This window comes from Aquarana catesbeiana, linkage group LG06, assembly GCF_042186555.1.
Source record: "Aquarana catesbeiana isolate 2022-GZ linkage group LG06, ASM4218655v1, whole genome shotgun sequence".
Taxonomy (NCBI): Eukaryota; Metazoa; Chordata; class Amphibia; order Anura; family Ranidae; genus Aquarana; species Aquarana catesbeiana.
The window spans coordinates 36,911,402-36,931,428 of NC_133329.1; the positions used below are offsets into that span (position 1 = coordinate 36,911,402).

A 20,027-nucleotide genomic window follows, 5' to 3' on the forward strand; every position below is an offset into this window, starting at 1 on the left:
TGTCCATCAATGCAGCTTATCAGTGCCCATCATTGAAGGAGAAAAATTACATTTTTGAAAAATGTCATGACAAACTATAAAAAAATGTTTTTCATTTATTTAGCAAAAAAAAAAAAAAAAGCCAGTGGTGGTTAAATACCACTAAAAGAAAGCTCTATTTGTGTGAAAAAATGATACAAATTTCATTGCTTCCGTGAGTATACCGCTTTCTCCAGTCTGACATAGGAACCAGATATTATAGCTGAATTTTGCATAGCATACAAGACTAGCTGGCAACAGCTTGTATGAGAACTGGAACTCTTTATTGAAAACTCAAACAGAATTTATAATACACCAGGTCACATAAGTCTGATCACATTATCGTATGCAAAGGAAATTGTATACAGAAATATAATTAACATAATGAAACAGCCAACATACCGTATACTATAATCATTAATATTAATTAAACAACTAGCCACCCAGATGACAATGTTGTGATTAAACAGAGATCTCACTCCAGGTCAGACTGCCCAGCCCCAAGGTCACAACATAGTAGATTACACATTAGTATAACATCCCACAATAGTTTGCTAGCAGACAGACAGAAACAATAGGTGAGTTAATTAGCACAACTTACAATGGGTGAAAGACACTTAGGAGGCGTACTATGGGAGATGATACAATGCGACAAAGACACAGAACACCTTAAACTGATTAATTCAGAAGATCTCAAGAATTGGGTTGCTTTTGAGCTGATGACATTAACATCTATGAGCCTCACAGTGTGAAGCAGTCATTGTTGGTAATGGGGCATCTAGGTCCTAAACATGGATCCGGGGCCTAGATTCCCAGAGTCTGTGTGTTTTGGGGAGACATGGACTTTAACCACTTCACCACCGGAAGAATTGGCTGCTCAATGACCAGAGCATTTTTTGCGATTCGCCCCTGCGCCGCTTTAACTGACAATTGCGCGGTTGTGCGACGCTGTATCTAAACAAAATTTACTTCCTTTTTTTACCACAAATAGAAATTTCATTTGGTGGTATTTGATCATCTCTGCGGTTTTTATTTTTTGCGATATAAACAAAAAAAGCGACAATTTTGTAAAAAACACAATATTTTGTACTTTTTGTTTTAATAAATAAACCCAATTTTTTTTTAAAAAGCAAATTTTTGCTCAGTTTAGGCCGATATGTATTCTTCTACATATTTTTGGTAATAAAAATTTCAAAAAGTGTATATTGATTGGTTTGCGCAAAAGTTATAGCGTCTACAGAATAGGGAATAGATTCATGGCATTTTTATTCTTTTTTTACTAGTAATGGGCGGCGGTGATCTGCGATTTTTATTGGGACTGTGATATTGCTGTGGACAAATTTTTGGGTCGAGTGTCATTTATACAACGATCAGTGCTATAAAAATGCACCGATTACTGTGTAAATGACACTGGCAGGGAAGGGGTTAACACTAGGAGGGCGATCCAGGGGTTAACTGTGTTCCTTAATGTGTGTTCAAACTGTAGGGGGATGGGACTGACTAGGGGAAGAGAGAGATCAGTGTTCATACTTAGTATGAACACACGATCAGTCTCCTCGCCCCTGAAAGAACCAGGATTTGTGTGTTTACACACACACATCCCAGTTCTCATTCTGTAACGAGCAATCGCGGGTGCCCGGCGGTCATCGCAAACCGTCGGGCACTCGCATCGGCTCCGGGGACACGCTTCGGGCACGTGCGCGTGGCTCTGGCTGCATGCGCACACTGCCGGAGGCATCTTTAAGAGCCGACGTACAGCTACGACGGCTCTCGCAGGGGAGCCAGCCTGCCGCAGTATAACTGTGGCGGCTGCTCCAGAAGTGGTTAATCCAAAGTACCATTACTCCAAGGGTCCCCCAGGCATATGCCTCCCAAAGAGTAGTGTTCCCTTAAAATCCAGGGCCCATAGTCAGTGGGTAAGAGGCTTGCTCCTAGTCCTTTCCAAAAGCCCCTGTCCTGGTTAGGCCTGTCGCATGCCCCCATTACATTAGTGTAACATAAGGCACCAGCAAGTCCTGAAAACGAATCTACTATAGTCCACTAATTAACTGGCGACAGTAGGGCAGTACTTCTAATATATCAATGTCAGTGGGGGAGATAATTCCCTCATTACATTGGTGCCAGCGGTGTAGTGCTCTCATTACAGTCAGTGATGTAGCACGCCCAATACATTGGTGTCAGCGGTATAGTCCTCTAGATTATATTGGTGGAAGTGGGGTAATGCTCCCATTCAGTGGTTGGGGGCTCCCATTACAGTGGTGTCAGTGGTGCGGTTGCCAAAAAAACTACCCAAAAATTCAGTTTTTCTTGCTGTCTCTGTCCCACATTTCCTGTCCTAGTGTCACATTATCACTAAAAATTGAAGTGAGAGGACGTCTCCTATAAAGGGCCACATACTGCAGTAAATATTGATAGAAATTTTAGTTCTTCCTCAGTCAATCAAAAATAACATGAAGTTTTGGCTGGAGATACATTTTCCCATGACTGTTTTTATGGTTCAAAAAGCCCAAGAAATCCACGAATACCAGCTGCGATAGGACGTATGACTGGGTTAAGGACGCCAAAATCAGGAGTGTCTCTTTGTTTCTTTAAATCTGCGATCTGTTCATGAAACATACGGGCTTGTCTCTCCAATCCTTGCTGCAGCAATAATTCTCGTTCCTGTGAAGATATTGTTTGTTAATATACGGTATATATCCACTTGAAGACCGAGCCTTTTCTGGTTCTTCTTGTTTACAAGTAGACATGTGCAGTTCGTTTCGTTCAAATTGAAATACTGACAATTTTTTGGTTTAGATTTATCCAAATTTACGATATACAATAGTGATCAATTTAAACGAATACGAAATAATGAAAGAAAATTTCAGACAAATTTTGAATAGTTTTTAATTTGATTCTAATAATTTTTTTGATCAAATTCAAATAGTTTTCTAATTCGAATAGTTTATAAATAAAGAGTTTTCAAATTCAAAAAGTTTTTCAATCTGTTTTGACATTGCTGATGAGAATGAAATAGAATAGAAAATAAAGGAATAGAATGGAAAAAATGTAATAGAATAGAAAGGACTATAATAGAAAATAAAAGAATAGAATAGAGTAAAACAGAATACAAAATAAAAGAATAGCAAGAATGTTTATAGAAAATAAAGGGATAGCATAGAAAATAAAAGAATAGGGTAAAACAGAACAAAATAGAATAGGAAATAAAAGAAAATAATATAATAGAATAAAAAATAAAAGAATAGAATAGAATAAAAATTAGCATAGAATAGAATAAAATAGAAAGAATACAACCATCTTCTGAAATTCGAATTTCAAATAAATTACATTTCAAATTTCAATTTCAATTTCAAATAAAATAAATTTGAATTTGAATAGAATAGAAAACAAATTAAATTGAATTAAAAAGAATAGACTAGAATAAATTAGAAAGAATATAACCATCTTCTGAAATTCGAATTTCAAATAGAAAATAAAAATATAATTAAAAATAAACAATAGAATAGAAAAGAATAGACTAGAATAGAATAAACAAACAGAAAAGAATAGAATAAAAAGTATTTAACAATGTAACCGGTTTCCGAAATTCTAATTTCGAATAGAATAAATGCGAATTTGAATGTAATAAAAAAGAATAGAATATACTATAAAATAAAAGAATAGAATATAAAAACAATAAAATAGAATGGAATAGAAGAATATAACAATCATCCAAAATTCTAATTTTGAATAGAATAAATTTGATGTCGAATGTAATTTTATTCAAATGGAATTCGATTTGAATTCAAATGCCATTTGAATGTAATCTGAATTAATTGGAATTCAGAAAATTTGAATTAATTTGAATTCAAAATGGATTTCGAAAACGAATTAAACAAATTAAACTAATTTACCTGAGCTAATTTATGTAAATAACGAATCAAAACGAAAATTACTTAGAACCCCCAAACATTGTATATATATTTTTAGCAGAGACTCCAGGGAACAAAATGTTGATTGTTGCATTTTTTTTATGTCACACGGTATTTGCACAGCAGTTTTTCAAACACATTTTTTGGGGAAAAAATACACTTTAATGAATGAAAAAAACCACAATATATCCCGCAATTTTTTTAAGACATGAAAGATGATGTTACGCTGAGTAAATAGATACCTAACATATCCCACTTTAAAATGGCGCACATTCCTAGAATGGAGACAAATTATGGTACTTTAAAATCTCCATTGGCGACACTTTACATTTTTTTTACAGGTTACATGTTTAGAGTTACAGAGGAGATCTAGTGCTAGAATTATTGCTCTCGCTCTAAAATTTGCGGCGATACCTCACATGTGGTGCAAACACCATTTACATATGCGTGCGTGACTTACGTATGCGTTCGCTTTTGCTCGTGAGCACGGAGAGATGGGAGTGCCTCACTTTTTTTTTTTTTACACTGTTCCTTTCATTTCTTTTTTTTATCACTTTTATGCCTATTACAAGGAATGTAAACATCCTTTTATAATAGAAATAAGGATGACAGGTCCTCTTTATGTGGAGATCTGGGGTCAAAAAGACATAAAACGTAAAAGGTTGCTTTGATCTTTTGCTTTAAAAAATAAAAACAATATTTGTTTAACTCCGCCCCAGACCAGATGTGATGCCATAGAGGTGATCAGAGACCATCTGGTAAGCCACAAAACAGTAAGCCCGAGAAACACCGGTAAGCTGCGTGAGGGGGCGACACCTCCTGCTGCTATGAAAGCGTTACAGCGGCTAATGAGTCACTTGGACCACTTTCATGAGAAAGCCAGCTGCCAACTGAAAAAAATAAAGCTTCAGCCATAACCCCGGTAAACCACTTGCAAGCCGCAACGCATATATATACGTACCGTAGTTTGCAAGTGGATATACAAAAAAAACACTTGAAAGAAAAGCAATTTAATCCTGGGACCACCAATAAATAATTTTTACTTTTAATCCCATTTATTTTACGAATGACGACTACAGCACTGTCGCACATTTCTGGGAGGGTGTCTATCGACATAGACATCCATGTGCCCCCTACGGCATGCATCGGCAGGGATCTGTGATCGCTGTGTCCTTCGGAGGTCGGGGTAAAGAGCCAATCACACCTATAACTGGCCTTCGCAGTAAGGAGCACATGGAAGGGCGACGCGTGTCAAACAAAACAAAAGAAAATTCCCAGTTCTACTTACTGACCAGCCTGCAACCAACCAAATTAACCTGTTCACGCACTCTGGTTAGTTTGGTTGATTGCAGACTGGTTGGTAACTAGAGCTGGGAATTCTCCTTGGTTCTTTGGTTTTTGTTTGACACGTGTCGTCCTTCCATGTGCTCCTTGCCGCAAAGGCCAGTAATTAGTGGGGGCAGGAGCAGGGGCCATTTGTTTGTACTGATGGAGTATTGGTGAGGGGACACACTGGACACCTTCGCTGCCATGGTGCTTTGTGCTGGGTGTCCAGTGCACCCCTGTGCCTTTAACCACTTCAGCCACGGAAGAATTTACCCCCTTCCTGACCAGGCCATTTTTTGCGATATGGCATTGCGTTGCTTTAACAATTGTGTGATATTGTACCCAAAAAAAATGGATGACTTTTTTCCCACAAATAGAGCTTTCTTTTGGTGGTATTTGATCACCTCTGCGTTTTTTATTGTTTGCACCATAAACATAAAAATGCGACAATTTTGAAAAAAAACACAATATCTTTTAATTTTTGCTACAATAAATATCCCCAAATTTAAAAAAAATAAAAAATGTCTTCATCAGTTTAGGCCAATATATACTCTTGTATAAAAAAATTTGAATAGAATAGAAAAGAATAGAATAGAAAAAAAATAGAATAGAATTAAAAAGAATAGACTAGAATAAATTAGAAAGAATATAACAATCTTCTGAAATTCAAATTTCAGATAGAATAGAATAGAAAATAAAAATAGAACTAAAAATAAACAATAGAATATAAAAGAATAGACTAGAGTAAAATAGAATAAACAAATAGAAAAGAATAGAATAAAAAGTATTTAACAATATAACTGGTTTCCGAAATGCAAATTTTGAATAGAATGAATGTGAATTTGAACATAATAAAAAAGAATTGAATATAATATAATATAAAAGAATAGAATATAAAAAGAATAGAATGGAATAGAAGAATATAACCATCATCCAAAATTCTAATTTTGAATAGAATAAATTTGATGTCGAATGGAATTTGATTCAAATGGAATTCGATTTGAATTCAAATGCAATTTGAATGTAATCTGAATTAATTGGAATTCAGAAAATTTGAGTCGATTGGAACTCAGAAAATTTGAATCAATTTAATTCAAAATGAATTCCGAAAATGAATTAAGCAAATTAAACTAATTTAATGAACTAATTTATGTAAATAACGAATCAAAACGAAACATTACAAATTGTTTTGTTCTGCACATGTCTGTTTACAAGTTTAAATCAGTATTTTTCACTAGAAAATTACTTAGAACCCCCAAACATTATATAAATATTTTTAGCAGAGACTCTAGGGAACAAAATAGTGATTGTTGCATTTTTTTAAATTTTTTTTTTACAAATTTCTATTTAGTCAAAGGGCATGGTACAAGGACATACAGTGGCATATGAGCAGTCTTGGCATACCATACATTATTACAAACATGCGTTACATAGAGTGGAACGCCGTAGACCCAAGATGACAATACATCTATTGGCTATCCGAGAAGTATTCAGGTAAGTCATAGCCAAAACCCCGGTATATTCTGCTATAGGGATGAGCTTCGAGTTCGAGTCGAACTCATGTTCGACTCGAACATTGGCTGTTCGCAAGTTCGCCGAACAGCGAACAATTTGGGGTGTTCGCGGCAAATTCGAATGCCGCGGAACACCCTTTAAAAGTCTATGGGAGAAATCAAAAGTGCTAATTTTAAAGGCTAATATGCAAGTTATTGTCATAAAAAGTGTTTGGGGACCCAGGTCCTGCCCCAGGGGACATGGATCAATGCAAAAAAAAGTTTTAAAAACGGCCATTTTTTCAGGAGCAGTGATTTTAATAATGCTTAAAGTCAAACAATAAAAGTGTAATATCCCTTTAAATTTCGTACCTGGGAGGTGTCTATAGTATGCCTGTAAAGGGGCGCATGTTTCCTGTGTTTAGAACAGTCTGACAGCAAAATGACATTTTGAAGGAAAAAACTCATTTAAAACTACCCGCGGCTATTGCATTGCCGACAATACACATAGAAGTTCATTGATAAAAACGGCATGGGAATTACCCAAAGGGGAACCCCGAACCAAAATTTAAAAAAAAAATGACGTGGGAGTCCCCCTAAATTTCATACCAGGCCCTTCAGGTCTGATATGGATATTAAGGGGAACCCCGGCCAAAATTTAAAAAAAAAAATGACGTGGGGTTCCCCCTAAATTCCATACCAGACCCTTCAGGTCTGGTATGGATTTTAAGGGGAACCCCGCGCCAAAAAAAAAAAAAAAAAAAACGGCGTGGGGTCCCCCCAAAAATCCATACCAGACCCTTATCCGAGCACGCAACCTGGCAGGCCGCAGGAAAAGAGGGGGGGACGAGAGTGCGGCCCCCCCCTCCTGAACCGTACCAGGCCACATGCCCTCAACATTGGGAGGGTGCTTTGGGGTAGCCCCCCAAAACACCTTGTCCCCATGTTGATGAGGACAAGGGCCTCATCCCCACAACCCTGGCCGGTGGTTGTGGGGGTCTGCGGGCGGGGGGCTTATCGGAATCTGGAAGCCCCCTTTAACAAGGGGACCCCCAGATCCCGCCCCCCCCTGTGTGAAATGGTAAGGGGGTACAAAAGTACCCCTACCATTTCACTAAAAAACTGTCAAAAATGTTAAAAATGACAAGAGACAGTTTTTGACAATTCCTTTATTTAAATACTTCTTCTTTCTTCTATCTTCCTTCATCTTCTGGTTCTTCTGGTTCTTCTGGCTCTTCTGGTTCTTCCTCCGGCGTTCTCGTCCAGCATCTCCTCCGCGGCGTCTTCTATCTTCTTCTCCTCGGCCCGCTCCGCACCCATGGCATGGGGGGAGGCTCCCGCTCTTCTCTTCATCTTCTTCATCTTTTTTTTAACATTTTTGACAGTTTTTTAGTGAAATGGTAGCGGTACTTTTGTACCCCCTTACCATTTCACACAGGGGGGGCGGGATCTGAGGGTCCCCTTGTTAAAGGGGGCTTCCAGATTCCGATAAGCCCCCCCGCCCGCAAACCCCCACAACCACCGGCCAGGGTTGTGGGGATGAGGCCCTTGTCCTCATCAACATGGGGACAAGGTGTTTTGGGGGGCTACCCCAAAGCACCCTCCCAATGTTGAGGGCATGTGGCTCTCGTCCCCCCCTCTTTTCCTGCGGCCTGCCAGGTTGCGTGCTCGGATAAGGGTCTGGTATGGATTTTTGGGGGGACCCCACGTCATTTTTTTTTTTGGCGCGGGGTTCCGCTTAAAATCCATACCAGACCTGAAGGGTCTGGTATGGAATTTAGGGGGAACCCCACGTCATTTTTTTTTAAATTTTGGCCGGGGTTCCCCTTAATATCCATACCAGACCTGAAGGGCCTGGTATGGAATTTAGGGGGACTCCCACGTCATTTTTTTTTTAAATTTTGGTTCGGGGTTCCCCTTTGGGGAATTCCCATGCCGTTTTTATCAATGAACTTCTATGTGTATTGTCGGCAATGCAATAGCCGCGGGTAGTTTTAAATGAGTTTTTTCCTTTAAAATGTCATTTTGCTGTCAGACTGTTCTAAACACAGGAAAAATGCGCCCCTTTACAGGCATACTATAGACACCCCCCAGGTACGAAATTTAAAGGGATATTACACTTTTATTGTTTGACTTTAAGCATTATTAAAATCACTGCTCCTGAAAAAACGGCCATTTTTAAAACTTTTTTTTGCATTGATCCATGTCCCCTGGGGCAGGACCCAGGTCCCCAAACACTTTTTATGACAATAACTTGCATATTAGCCTTTAAAATTAGCACTTTTGATTATTCATGTTCGTGTCCCATAGACTTTAACGGTGTTCGCGTGTTCGAACGAACTTTTCTCCTGTTCGCATGTTCTGGTGCGAACCGAACAGGGGGGTGTTCGGCTCATCCCTATTCTGCTAGGTTGAGGCCTCAGAAACAACCCAAATCAATTTATAATGTTACGTAGAGAAGGAGTGGGATGGAGCTAAAAGAACAACACTGGTCCAGAGAGTGGAATCAGCGTAGCATAAGGGAAACAGAAGAGGAAAAGAGAGAATGAAGAATAGCGTAATGGCCCGTAAATCGTACGAAAACGGTCGTCCGATGATGAATCGTACGATTTTCGACTTGTGTGTACACTACTTTCGACAGCCGATCACGACAGTTCATCCAATATTTTCTGATCGGACATGCAAGAAAATTTTCCTCGTATGATTCCAGATCGTACGATTTTCGCTTAGTCAGTATAGTTGTCGTCCGAAAATACATTACAAATACATTACAACACATGACATCACTTCCGATTTTTTTTTCCTGTCGTACAAGAATTTTTGTGAATTTATTTACCTATTCAATTTCTACTTGCGACTATTAAGCGAAAAAAGTTGTATGATCCATCGGACGATATTCAGATTGTGTGTACGGGGCAATAGAGTAGAAAAGAGAGTACTAAGTTAGAGAGGGAAGGGAGCAAAGGAGGGTGTGAGGGGAGGGAGGCGGTGGGGGTCAGGGAAGGAATGTAGCGATGCTCAGCGTGACCTCCCAGATCGCAGAACTGGGTGACGGGGAAGCCTAATTGGCACTACAAAAATACCAAGATACTCAATAGGGTTAGTGTCCAGGTACAATAGGTTTAGTGAGCAGGATCACAGTCAAGGAGGGCTCTACCTTCATCAGAGAAGATGAACACATTCTAGAGTGACCAGGTCTTGGAGTAACGTCCCTGTTGGTGGCATGCCAAGAGAATGAGGTCCTCCAGCTTATTTATTTCCCCTACTTTTCTAAGCCACATCCCTGGTCAGAGGTGGTTGGGATTTCCATTTAAGAGGAATGCATGCCTAAGCGGCATCAAGGAGATGGCGAATGATTGATTTCTTGTAGTGTTTCCCAGGGGCATTAGAGGCATGGAGGAGGAAAAAGGCTGGGTCTTCTGGTATTGGGCGTTCGGTATATTTTTGGGCATTGCATTTGACTTCCTTCCAAAAGTGTTCTAGTTTGGGGTAGGACCAAAAAATATGGAGAATGGTTCATCGTTCTTTCTGGCATCTCCAACAACAATCAGAGGTTACAGGAGAAATTTTGTGTAACCTTACCGGCGTTCTGTACCACCTAGTTAAAATTCTAAAGTTAGTCTCTTGCACTTTTGTGCAGATGGAAGATTTGTACATAAATCGGAGAATATGTTGTCTCTTTTGAGTATTGAACGATGTACCCAGATTTTGCTCCTATTCCCGAATGCAACTCAGGGAATGGGGTTCAGAAGGTGTGATCAGAAGGTTATAGTTGGCTGAGAGCGATTGTGGCATTGCTCCCAAGTCCGAGCAGTATTCCTCAAAAGTTGTGAGGGGTCTACTATAGCTGCTCAGGGGCGGGAGGGTACGAAGAAAATGTGTGAGCTGGAGAGCCCCCCAAAATCCCAAGCCGAAGTCCCCAGCGGGACCGGTAAGAATCAAAATCGATGGCCATCTCCCCCCCACCAAGAAGTGAGAAGCCTGTGAGCGTCCATTCCTCATCAAGTTCCGAAAAGTCGGATCTCTAAATCCAAGGGTAAAAAGTGGGTTCCCAAGGATTGGGAATAGTGGCGAGATCGGGAAAGAGAGAAGGGTTCATGTAAACAGGGTTGAACAGAGCTTTGCTGTTTGGCCTATCAGAGGCTGGTTTTTCACTTCTGTTGGTAGGGACATATAACACCAAGGTGCTTTAACAAGGGGTATGACACTTTGGGCTTGTTCAATCCGAATCCATAATTCGAGGTCGCCGTGTCTGTTCCAATCCAGGAGTATGCTTAGGTGAATAGCCTGGTAGTAATTGCTAATGTCTGGTACTGCCAGACCCCCGTATTGTTTAGGTAGTGTGACCTGGCTACGTTTCAATCGTGGGCATTTATGAGCCCATATGAATGCAAAAAACACTTCCTGAATCTGTTTGAAGTAGTTGGGATATGGAGTGGTAGGGCTTGTAGAAGATAAATATATTTAGGAAGAATACTGATTTTAAGAATGTTGCAGCGGCCAGTGTTCCATTTGTCCAGAAGAGCTCTGACATTCTTCAGTTGTGGGGGAAAGTTCAGTTTGAATATCTTGGATACGTTGGAAGGGATCTGCGTGCCCAGATATGTCAGTGCCGTACTATTCCATTTTAACTTAAAATTGCTCTGGAGTTGTGAGAGGATATGCTGTGTGTGTGTGTGTGTGGGGGGGGGGGGGGGGGGTTGATTTTATATGCTTGAATGTAACTTTAATTTCTTACAAATAAACAAAAAAAATGTTTTACTTAAATTTAAATGCATTCTATGCATTAAGGTGAAAAACCTTCTGTAGTGCTGCAGCCCCCCAGCTCTCCCGTTTTACCTGAATGCTGTCTTCCTCCGGCCATGAACGAGCACACCAACTCTAGCTTGTGTCTCGTGTCCTGATTGGATAGATTGATAGCAGCACAGCCATTGGCTGCCGCTGCTGTCAATCAAATACAATGACGCGGGCGATGGGGTTGGGACCGAGTCCTGCTTTGTGTGTAATTACAGGCAAAAGCAGGACTCGGGAGCACGGCCGCAACGGGTATCCACCAAGGAGAGCACTTCTCCAACGTGGACACCAGATGAGTTAATTTGAAGATTAGAGACCTCCATATCTTTCAAATTCCTTCATTACATTTGGGAACGAGATCAGAGGGTTCGTGAGGGAGAATAACATGTCGTCAGCGTAGGCCGAGAGTTTGTGTTGGGTATCACCAATCGTTATGCCAGCAACATCTGGGTTTAGACGTGTGGAACGTAGAAAGGGTTCCAATGACAGGGTGAAGAGGAGGGGTGACAAGGTACAACCCTGACGTGTTCCATTTGTGATTTTAAAGGGTTCTGACAGAACTCCATTGGCTCGAACTCGAGCTTAAGGGCGAGAATAAATTGTGGAGATCCACTGGAGCATGTTAGAGCTGAAGCCAGAGTACTTCAACACCAAAAGCATGAAGCTCCAATTCACCCTGTTAAAGGCTTTCTCCGTGTCTGTATTGAGGAATACACATTGAGTGTGAGATTTATTTGCTACGTGTAATAAATTGAGGACCTTGGTGGTATTATCTATAGCTTCGTGGGTAGGAATAAAGCCTACCTGATCCAAATTAACTAGATTGGGAAGGAGATGTTGAATCCTATTCGCTAAGATTTTCATGAAGAGTTTAAGGTCTAGGTTTAGCAGCGAAATCGGCCGATAGCTGCCACATGAGGTTGGGTCTTTCCCCTCTTTAGGGATGACCGAGATATGGGCCTGTAGGGTGTCTACTGCAAACGAAGTGGTCAAGCCTACCGCGTTAAACAGTTTGGTCATGAATGGGACCAGAGAAGGTAGTAGGACCTTATAGTATTGAATAGTAAGGCCATCCAGGCCTGGTGCTTTCCCCGGATTGTTGCATTTTTTTATGTCACAAGGTATTTGCGCAGCGGTTTTTCAAACACATTTTTGTTGGGAAAAATTACACTTTAACCACTTGCCGACCGCCTCACGCCTATATACGTGAGCAGAGCGGCACGGGCAGGCAAAATCACGTACCTGAAACGTGATTGCCTTCCCGCGGGTGGGGGGTCCGATCGGACCCCCCCCCGGTGCCAGCTGCGGTCGGCATTTGGTTGGAAGCGATGAGAGACGAGGGGGAGGCCATCCGATCGTGGCCCCCCCCTCGCGATCGCTCCCAGCCAATGAGAAACATCCCCTGCCTCTGTATAGTACACAGAGGCAGAGGATGTGATGTCATCTCTCCTAGGCTCGGGAGTTTCCGTTCCAGCGCCGAGGGGAGATGACATGTAAGTGCACCAACACACACACACACACACACAGTAGAACATGCCAGGCATACATTACACCCCCGATCCCCCCCCGATCGCCCCCCGATCCCCCCCAATCACCCCCCCCCCCCTGTCACAAACTGACACCAAGCAGGTTTTTATTTTATTTTTTTTTTTTTTTCCTGATTACTGCATAGCAGTGTTAGGGTAGTGACTGTTACCCCCCTGTAGGTCTAGGGTACCCCCCTTACCCCCCCTAATAAAGTTTTAACCCCTTGATCACCCCCCCTCACCAGTGTCGCTAAGCGATCATTTTTCTGATCGCTGTATTAGTGTCGCTGGTGACGCTAGTTAGGGACGTAAATATTTAGGTTCGCCGTCAGCGTTTTATAGTGACAGGGACCCCCATATACTACCTAATAAATGTTTTAACCCCTTGATTGCCCCCTAGTTAACCCTTTCACCACTGATCACCATATAACCGTTACGGGTGACGCTGGTTAGTTCGTTTATTTTTTATAGTGTCAGGGCACCCGCCGTTTATTACCAAATAAAGGTTTAGCCCCCTGTAGGTCTAGGGTACCCCCCTTACCCCCCCCTAATAAAGTTTTAACCCCTTGATCACCCCCTGTCGCCAGTGTCGCTAAGCGATCATTTTTCTGATTGCTGTATTAGTGTCGCTGGTGACGCTAGTTAGGGACGTAAATATTTAGGTTCGCCGTCAGTGTTTTATAGCGACAGGGACCCCCATATACTATCTAATAAATGTTTTAACCCCTTGATGGCCCCCTAGTTAACCCTTTTACCACTGATCACCGTATAACCGTTACGGGTGACGCTGGTTAGTTCGTTTATTTTTTATAGTGTCAGGGCACCCGCCGTTTATTACCGAAAAAAGGTTTAGCCCCCTGATCGCCCGGCGGTGATATGCGTCGCCCTAGGCAGCGTCAGATTAGCGCCAGTACCGCGAACACCCACGCACACACCGTACACGCACCGTACACCTCCCTTAGTGGTATAGTATCTGAACGCATCAATATCTGATCCGATCAGATCTATACTAGCGTCCCCAGCAGTTTAGGGTTCCCAAAAACGCAGTGTTAGCGGGATCAGCCCAGATACCTGCTAGCACCTGCGTTTTGCCCCTCCGCCCGGCCCAGCCCAGTCCAGCCCACCCAAGTGCAGTATCGATCGATCACTGTCACTTTTTTTGTAGCGTTTTGGTGAACTGGCAAGCACCAGCGGCCTAGTACACCCCGGTCATAGTCAAACCAGCACTGCAGTAACACTTGGTGATGTGGCGAGTCCCATAAGTGCAGTTCAAGCTGGTGAGGTGGCAAGCACAAGTAGTGTCCCGCTGCCACCAAGAAGAAGACAAACACAGGCCCGTCGTGCCCATAATGCCCTTCCTGCTGCATTCGCCAATCCTAATTGGGAACCCACCGCTTCTGCAGCGCCCGTACTTCCCCCATTCACATCCCCAACCAAATGCAGTCGGCTGCATGAGAGGCATTTTCTTTATGTCCTCCCAAGTACCCCTACCCAACGAACCCCCCAAAAAAGATGTTGTGTCTGCAGCAAGCGCGGATATAGGCGTGACACTCACTATTATTGTCCCTCCTGTCCTGACAATCCTGGTCTTTGCATTGGTGAATGTTTTGAACGCTACCATTCACTAGTTGAGTATTAGCGTAGGGTACAGCATTGCACAGACTAGGCACACTTTCACAGGGTCTCCCAAGATGCCATCGCATTTTGAGAGACCCGAACCTGGAACCGGTTACAGTTATAAAAGTTACAGTTACAAAAAAAAAAGTGTAAAAAAAAAAAAAACACAAACAAAAATAAAAAAAAATAGTTGTCGTTTTATTGTTCTCTCTCTCTATTCTCTCTCTCTATTGTTCTGCTCTTTTTTACTGTATTCTATTCTGCAATGTTTTATTGTTATTATGTTTTATCATGTTTGCTTTTCAGGTATGCAATTTTTTATACTTTATCGTTTACTGTGCTTTATTGTTAACCATTTTTTTGTCTTCAGGTACGCCATTCACGACTTTGAGTAGTTATACCAGAATGATGCCTGCAGGTTTAGGTATCATCTTGGTATCATTCTTTTTAGCCAGCGGTCGGCTTTCATGTAAAAGCAATCCTAGCGGCTAATTAGCCTCTAGACTGCTTTTACAAGCAGTGGGAGGGAATGCCCCCCCCCCCCGACCGTCTTCCGTGTTTTTCTCTGGCTCTCCTGTCTCAACAGGGAACCTGAGAATGCAGCCGGTGATTCAGCCAGCTGACCATAGAGCTGATCAGAGACCAGAGTGGCTCCAAACATCTCTATGGCCTAAGAAACCGGAAGCTACGAGCATTTTATGACTTAGATTTCGCCGGATGTAAATAGCGCCATTGGGAAATTGGGGAAGCATTTTATCACACCGATCTTGGTGTGGTCAGATGCTTTGAGGGCAGAGGAGAGATCTAGGGTCTAATAGACCCCAATTTTTTCAAAAAAGAGTACCTGTCACTACCTATTGCTATCATAGGGGATATTTACATTCCCTGAGATAACAATAAAAATGATTTAAAAAAAAAAAATGAAAGGAACAGTTTAAAAATAAGATAAAAAAGCAAAAAAATAATAAAAAAAAAAAAAAAAAAATAAAAAGCACCCCTGTCCCCCCTGCTCTCGCGCTAAGGCGAACGCAAGCGGCGGTCTGGCGTCAAATGTAAACAGCAATTGCACTATGCATGTGAGGTATCACCGCGAAGGTCAGATCGAGGGCAGTAATTTTAGCAGTAGACCTCCTCTGTAAATCTAAAGTGGTAACCTGTAAAGGCTTTTAAAGGCTTTTAAAAATGTATTAATTTTGTTGCCACTGCACGTTTGTGCGCAATTTTAAAGCATGCCATGTTTGGTATCCATGTACTCGGCCTAAGATCATCTTTTTTATTTCATCAAACATTTGGGCAATATAGTGTGTTTTAGTGCATTAAAATTTAAAAAAGTGTGTTTTTTCCCCAAAAAATGCGTTTGAAAATCGCTGCGCAAATACTGTGTGAAAAAAAAAAAAATGAAACACCCACCATTTTAATCTGTAGGGCATTTGCTTTAAAATAATATATAATGTTTGGGGGGTTCAAAGTAATTTTCTTGCAAAAAAAAATAATTTTTTCATGTAATCAAAAAGTGTCAGAAAGGGCTTTGTCTTCAAGTGGTTAGAAGAGTGGGTGATGTGTGACATAAGCTTCTAAATGTTGTGCATAAAATGCCAGGACAGTTCAAACCCCCCCCAAATGACCCCATTTTGGAAAGTAGACACCCCAAGCTATTTGCTGAGAGGCATGTCGAGTCCATGGAATATTTTATATTGTGACACAAGTAGCGGGAAAGAGACAATTTTTTTTTTTTTTTTTTTTGCACAAAGTTGTCACTAAATGATATATTGCTCAAACATGCCATGGGAATATGTGAAATTACACCCCAAAATAAATTCTGTTGCTTCTCCTGAGTACGGGGATACCACATGTGTGGGACTTTTTGGGAGCCTAGCCGCGCACGGGACCCCGAAAACCAAGCACCGCCTTCAGGCTTTCTAAGGCCGTAAATTTTTGATTTCACTCTCCACTGCCTATCACAGTTTCGGAGGCCATGGAATGCCCAGGTGGCACAAACCCCCCCCCCCCAAATTACCCCATTTTGGAAAGTAGACACCCCAAGCTATTTGCTGAGAGGTATAGTGAGTATTTTGCAGACCTCACTTTTTGTCACAAAGTTTTGAAAATTGAAAAAAGAAAAAAAAAATTTTTTTTTCTGGTCTTTCTTCATTTTCAAAAACAAATGAGAGCTGCAAAATACTCACCATGCCCCTCAGCAAATAGCTTGGGGTGTCTACTTTCCAAAATGGGGTCATTTGGGGGGGGGGGTTTGTGCCATCTTGGCATTTTATGGCCTTCAAAACTGTGATAGGTAGTGAGGAGTAAAATCAAAAATGTATGCCCTTAGAAATCCTGAAGGTGGTGCTGGGTTTTCGGGGCCCCGTACGCGGCTAGGCTCCCAAAAAGTGCCACACGTGTGGTATCCCCGTACTCAGGAGAAGCAGCTGAATGTATTTTGGGGTGCAATTCCACATATGCCCATGGCCTGTGTGAGCAATATATCATTTAGTGACAACTTTTTGTAAATTTTTTTTTTTTTTTTGTCATTATTCAATCACTTGGGACAAAAAAAAAAAAATATTCAATGGGTTCAACATGCCTCTCAGCAATTTCCTTGGGGTGTCTACTTTCCAAAATGGGGTCATTTGGGGGGGTTTTGTACTGCCCTGCCATTTTAGCACCTCAAGAAATGACATAGGCAGTCATAAACTAAAAGCTGTGTAAATTCCAGAAAATGTACCCTAGTTTGTAGACGCTATAACTTTTGCGCAAACCAATAAATATACGCTTATTGACATTTTTTTTACCAAAGACATGTGGCCGAATACATTTTGGCCTAAATGTATGACTAAAATTTAGTTTATTGGATTTTTTTTATAACAAAAAGTAGAAAATATCATTTTTTTTCAAAATTTTCAGTCTTTTTCCGTTTATAGCGCAAAAAATAAAAACGGCAGAGGTGATCAAATACCATCAAAAGAAAGCTCTATTTGTGGGAAGAAAAGGACGCAAATTTCGTTTGGGTAGAGCATTGCATGACCGCGCAATTAGCAGTTAAAGCGACGCAGTGCCGAATTGTAAAAAGTGCTCTGGTCAGGAAGGGGGTAAATCCTTCCGGGGCTGAAGTGGTTAATGAATGAAAAAAAAAACCACAATATATATTCCCCAATTTTTTTAAGACATGAAAGATGATGGACACATGTCCTTCGGAGCTCAGGGTAAAGAGCCCATCACACCTATAACTGGCCTTTGCAGTAAGGAGCACATGGAAGGACGACGCGTGTCAAACAAAACCAAGGAAAATTCCCAGTTCTACTTACTGACCAGCCTGCAACCAACTGAATTAACCTGTTCACGGCACCCCAGTTAGTTTGGTTGATTGCAGACTGGTTGGTAAGTAGAGCTGAGAATTTTCCTTGGTTCTTTGGTTTTTGTTACACATGCGTCGCCCTTCTATGTGCTCCTTGCTGCAAAGGCCAGTTATAGGTGGGGCAGGGGCCATTTGTTTGTACTGTTGGAATATTGGTGAGGGGACACACTGGACACCTTCGCTGCCATGGTGCTATGTGCTGGGTGTCCAGTGCACCCCTGTGCCTTTAACCACTTTAGCCCCAGAAGAATTTACCCCCTTCCTGACCGGGCCATTTTTTTGTGATATGGCGCTGCGTTGCTTTAACTGACAATTGCGCGGTCGTGAGACGCTGTACCCAAACAAAATTGGGGTCCTTCTTTCCCCCACAAATAGAAATATCTTTTGGTGATATTTGATCACCTCTGTGTTTTTTATTGTTTGCGCTATAAACAAAAAAACTCCACAATTTTGAAAAAAAAACACATTTTTTACTTTTTGCTATAATAAATATCCCCAAATAAAAAAAGTCTTCATCAGTTTAGGCCAATACATACTCTTCTACATATTTTTGGTAAAAAAAAAAAATCGCAATAAACGTATATTGATTTGTTTGCGCAAAAGTTATAGCGTCTACAAACTAGGGGAAAGATTTATGGCATTTTTATGGCATTTTTATTATTTATTTATTTTTTACTAGTAATGGCGGTGATCTGTGACATTGCGGCGGATAGATCGGACACTTTTGACACATTTTGGGACCTTTTGGCATTTATAGAGCGATCAGTGCTAGAAATATGCACTGATTACTGTGTAAATGTCACTGGCAGGGAAGGGGTTAACACTAGGGGGCCATCAAGGGGTTAAATGTGTTCCACCGTGAGTGATCCTAATTGTATGGGGATGTAACTGACTGGGGGAGGAGACATATCATTGTTCATACTTAGTAGGAACACACTATCTGTCTCTCCCCTGACAAAACATGGATTTGTGTGCTTACACACACAAATCCCAGCTCTCGCACCTGCAATTGTGGGTGGCGGGCAGCGATCAGCGACCATGCGCATCGGGTCCCCCACTGCGCCCTGCTATGGCTCTTAAAGGGGCCGACTTACCTATATGGCGGTTTGCGCAGCGGTGCCATTCTGCCGCCGTATATGTATGTGAGGCGGTTCGGGAAGTGGTTAAGGAGGGGTGGGCTCCCTCTAGGCTCACCTGCCCTCTATCTATCTATTGTAATACCTGTGCTTTCACTATGGAGGCTCTCAAAATTTTGAGTTAAGACTGCAGATAATACTGGGATGCCGTGAAGGGGCTCTGTAGCTTATGCATGTATTTGCAAATGTGTGAAAACTAAACCTCTGTTTTTAACACATACTGTTGGACAGGACTATTCAGTTGGTTGAAAACTACAAATTATTATATACCTCTGTTGGGATTTTGTTGTCAACCAAACATGTAAAAATTGTTTTTATTAATAACATTTGATAAAAAAAAGGCTAATAACAATGGCCTCAGCTTGCCGACCGCCTCATGACGATATACGTTGGCAGAAGGGCTCGCACAGGCAGAATCACGTACTTTTACGTTCCCCTTTAAGAGGTGGCCAGCGGCAAGCTCAGTAAGTCCGGTCGCGGGGATACCCGCGATCACCTCACAGGGAGGAAGAACGGGGAGATGGTAATGTAAACAAGCATCTCCCTGTTCTGCCTAGTGACAGTGTCACTGATCTCTGCTCCCTGTCATTGGAGCAGAGATCAGTGACATGTCACACAAAGCCATGCCCCCCACAGTTAGAAACACGTCCCTTGGACACACTTAACCCCTACTCTGCCACCTAGTGGTTAACCCCTTCACTGCCAGTGTCATTTACACAGGAATCAGTGCATTTGTATACCACTGATTGCTGTATAAATGACAATGGTCCCAAAAATGTGTCAAAAATGTCCGATGTGTCCGCCATAATGTCGCAGTCACGATAAAAATCACTGATCGCTGCCATTTTAAAATA

General features: G+C 41.6%; 1 protein-coding gene across 1 annotated transcript in view; it reads right to left on the bottom strand.

Moving 5' to 3' along the window:
- Positions 1-280: 280 nt before the first annotated feature.
- The window catches only part of LOC141148308 (guanylate-binding protein 3-like), a 129,048-nt gene continuing 109,301 nt past the window's right edge, over positions 281-20,027 (bottom strand). The window contains exon 12 of the mRNA XM_073635612.1: positions 281-2,679. Within this exon, the coding sequence (XP_073491713.1) occupies positions 2,509-2,679 (171 nt within the window). The 3' untranslated portion in view covers positions 281-2,508. The remainder of the gene's footprint in view (positions 2,680-20,027) is intronic.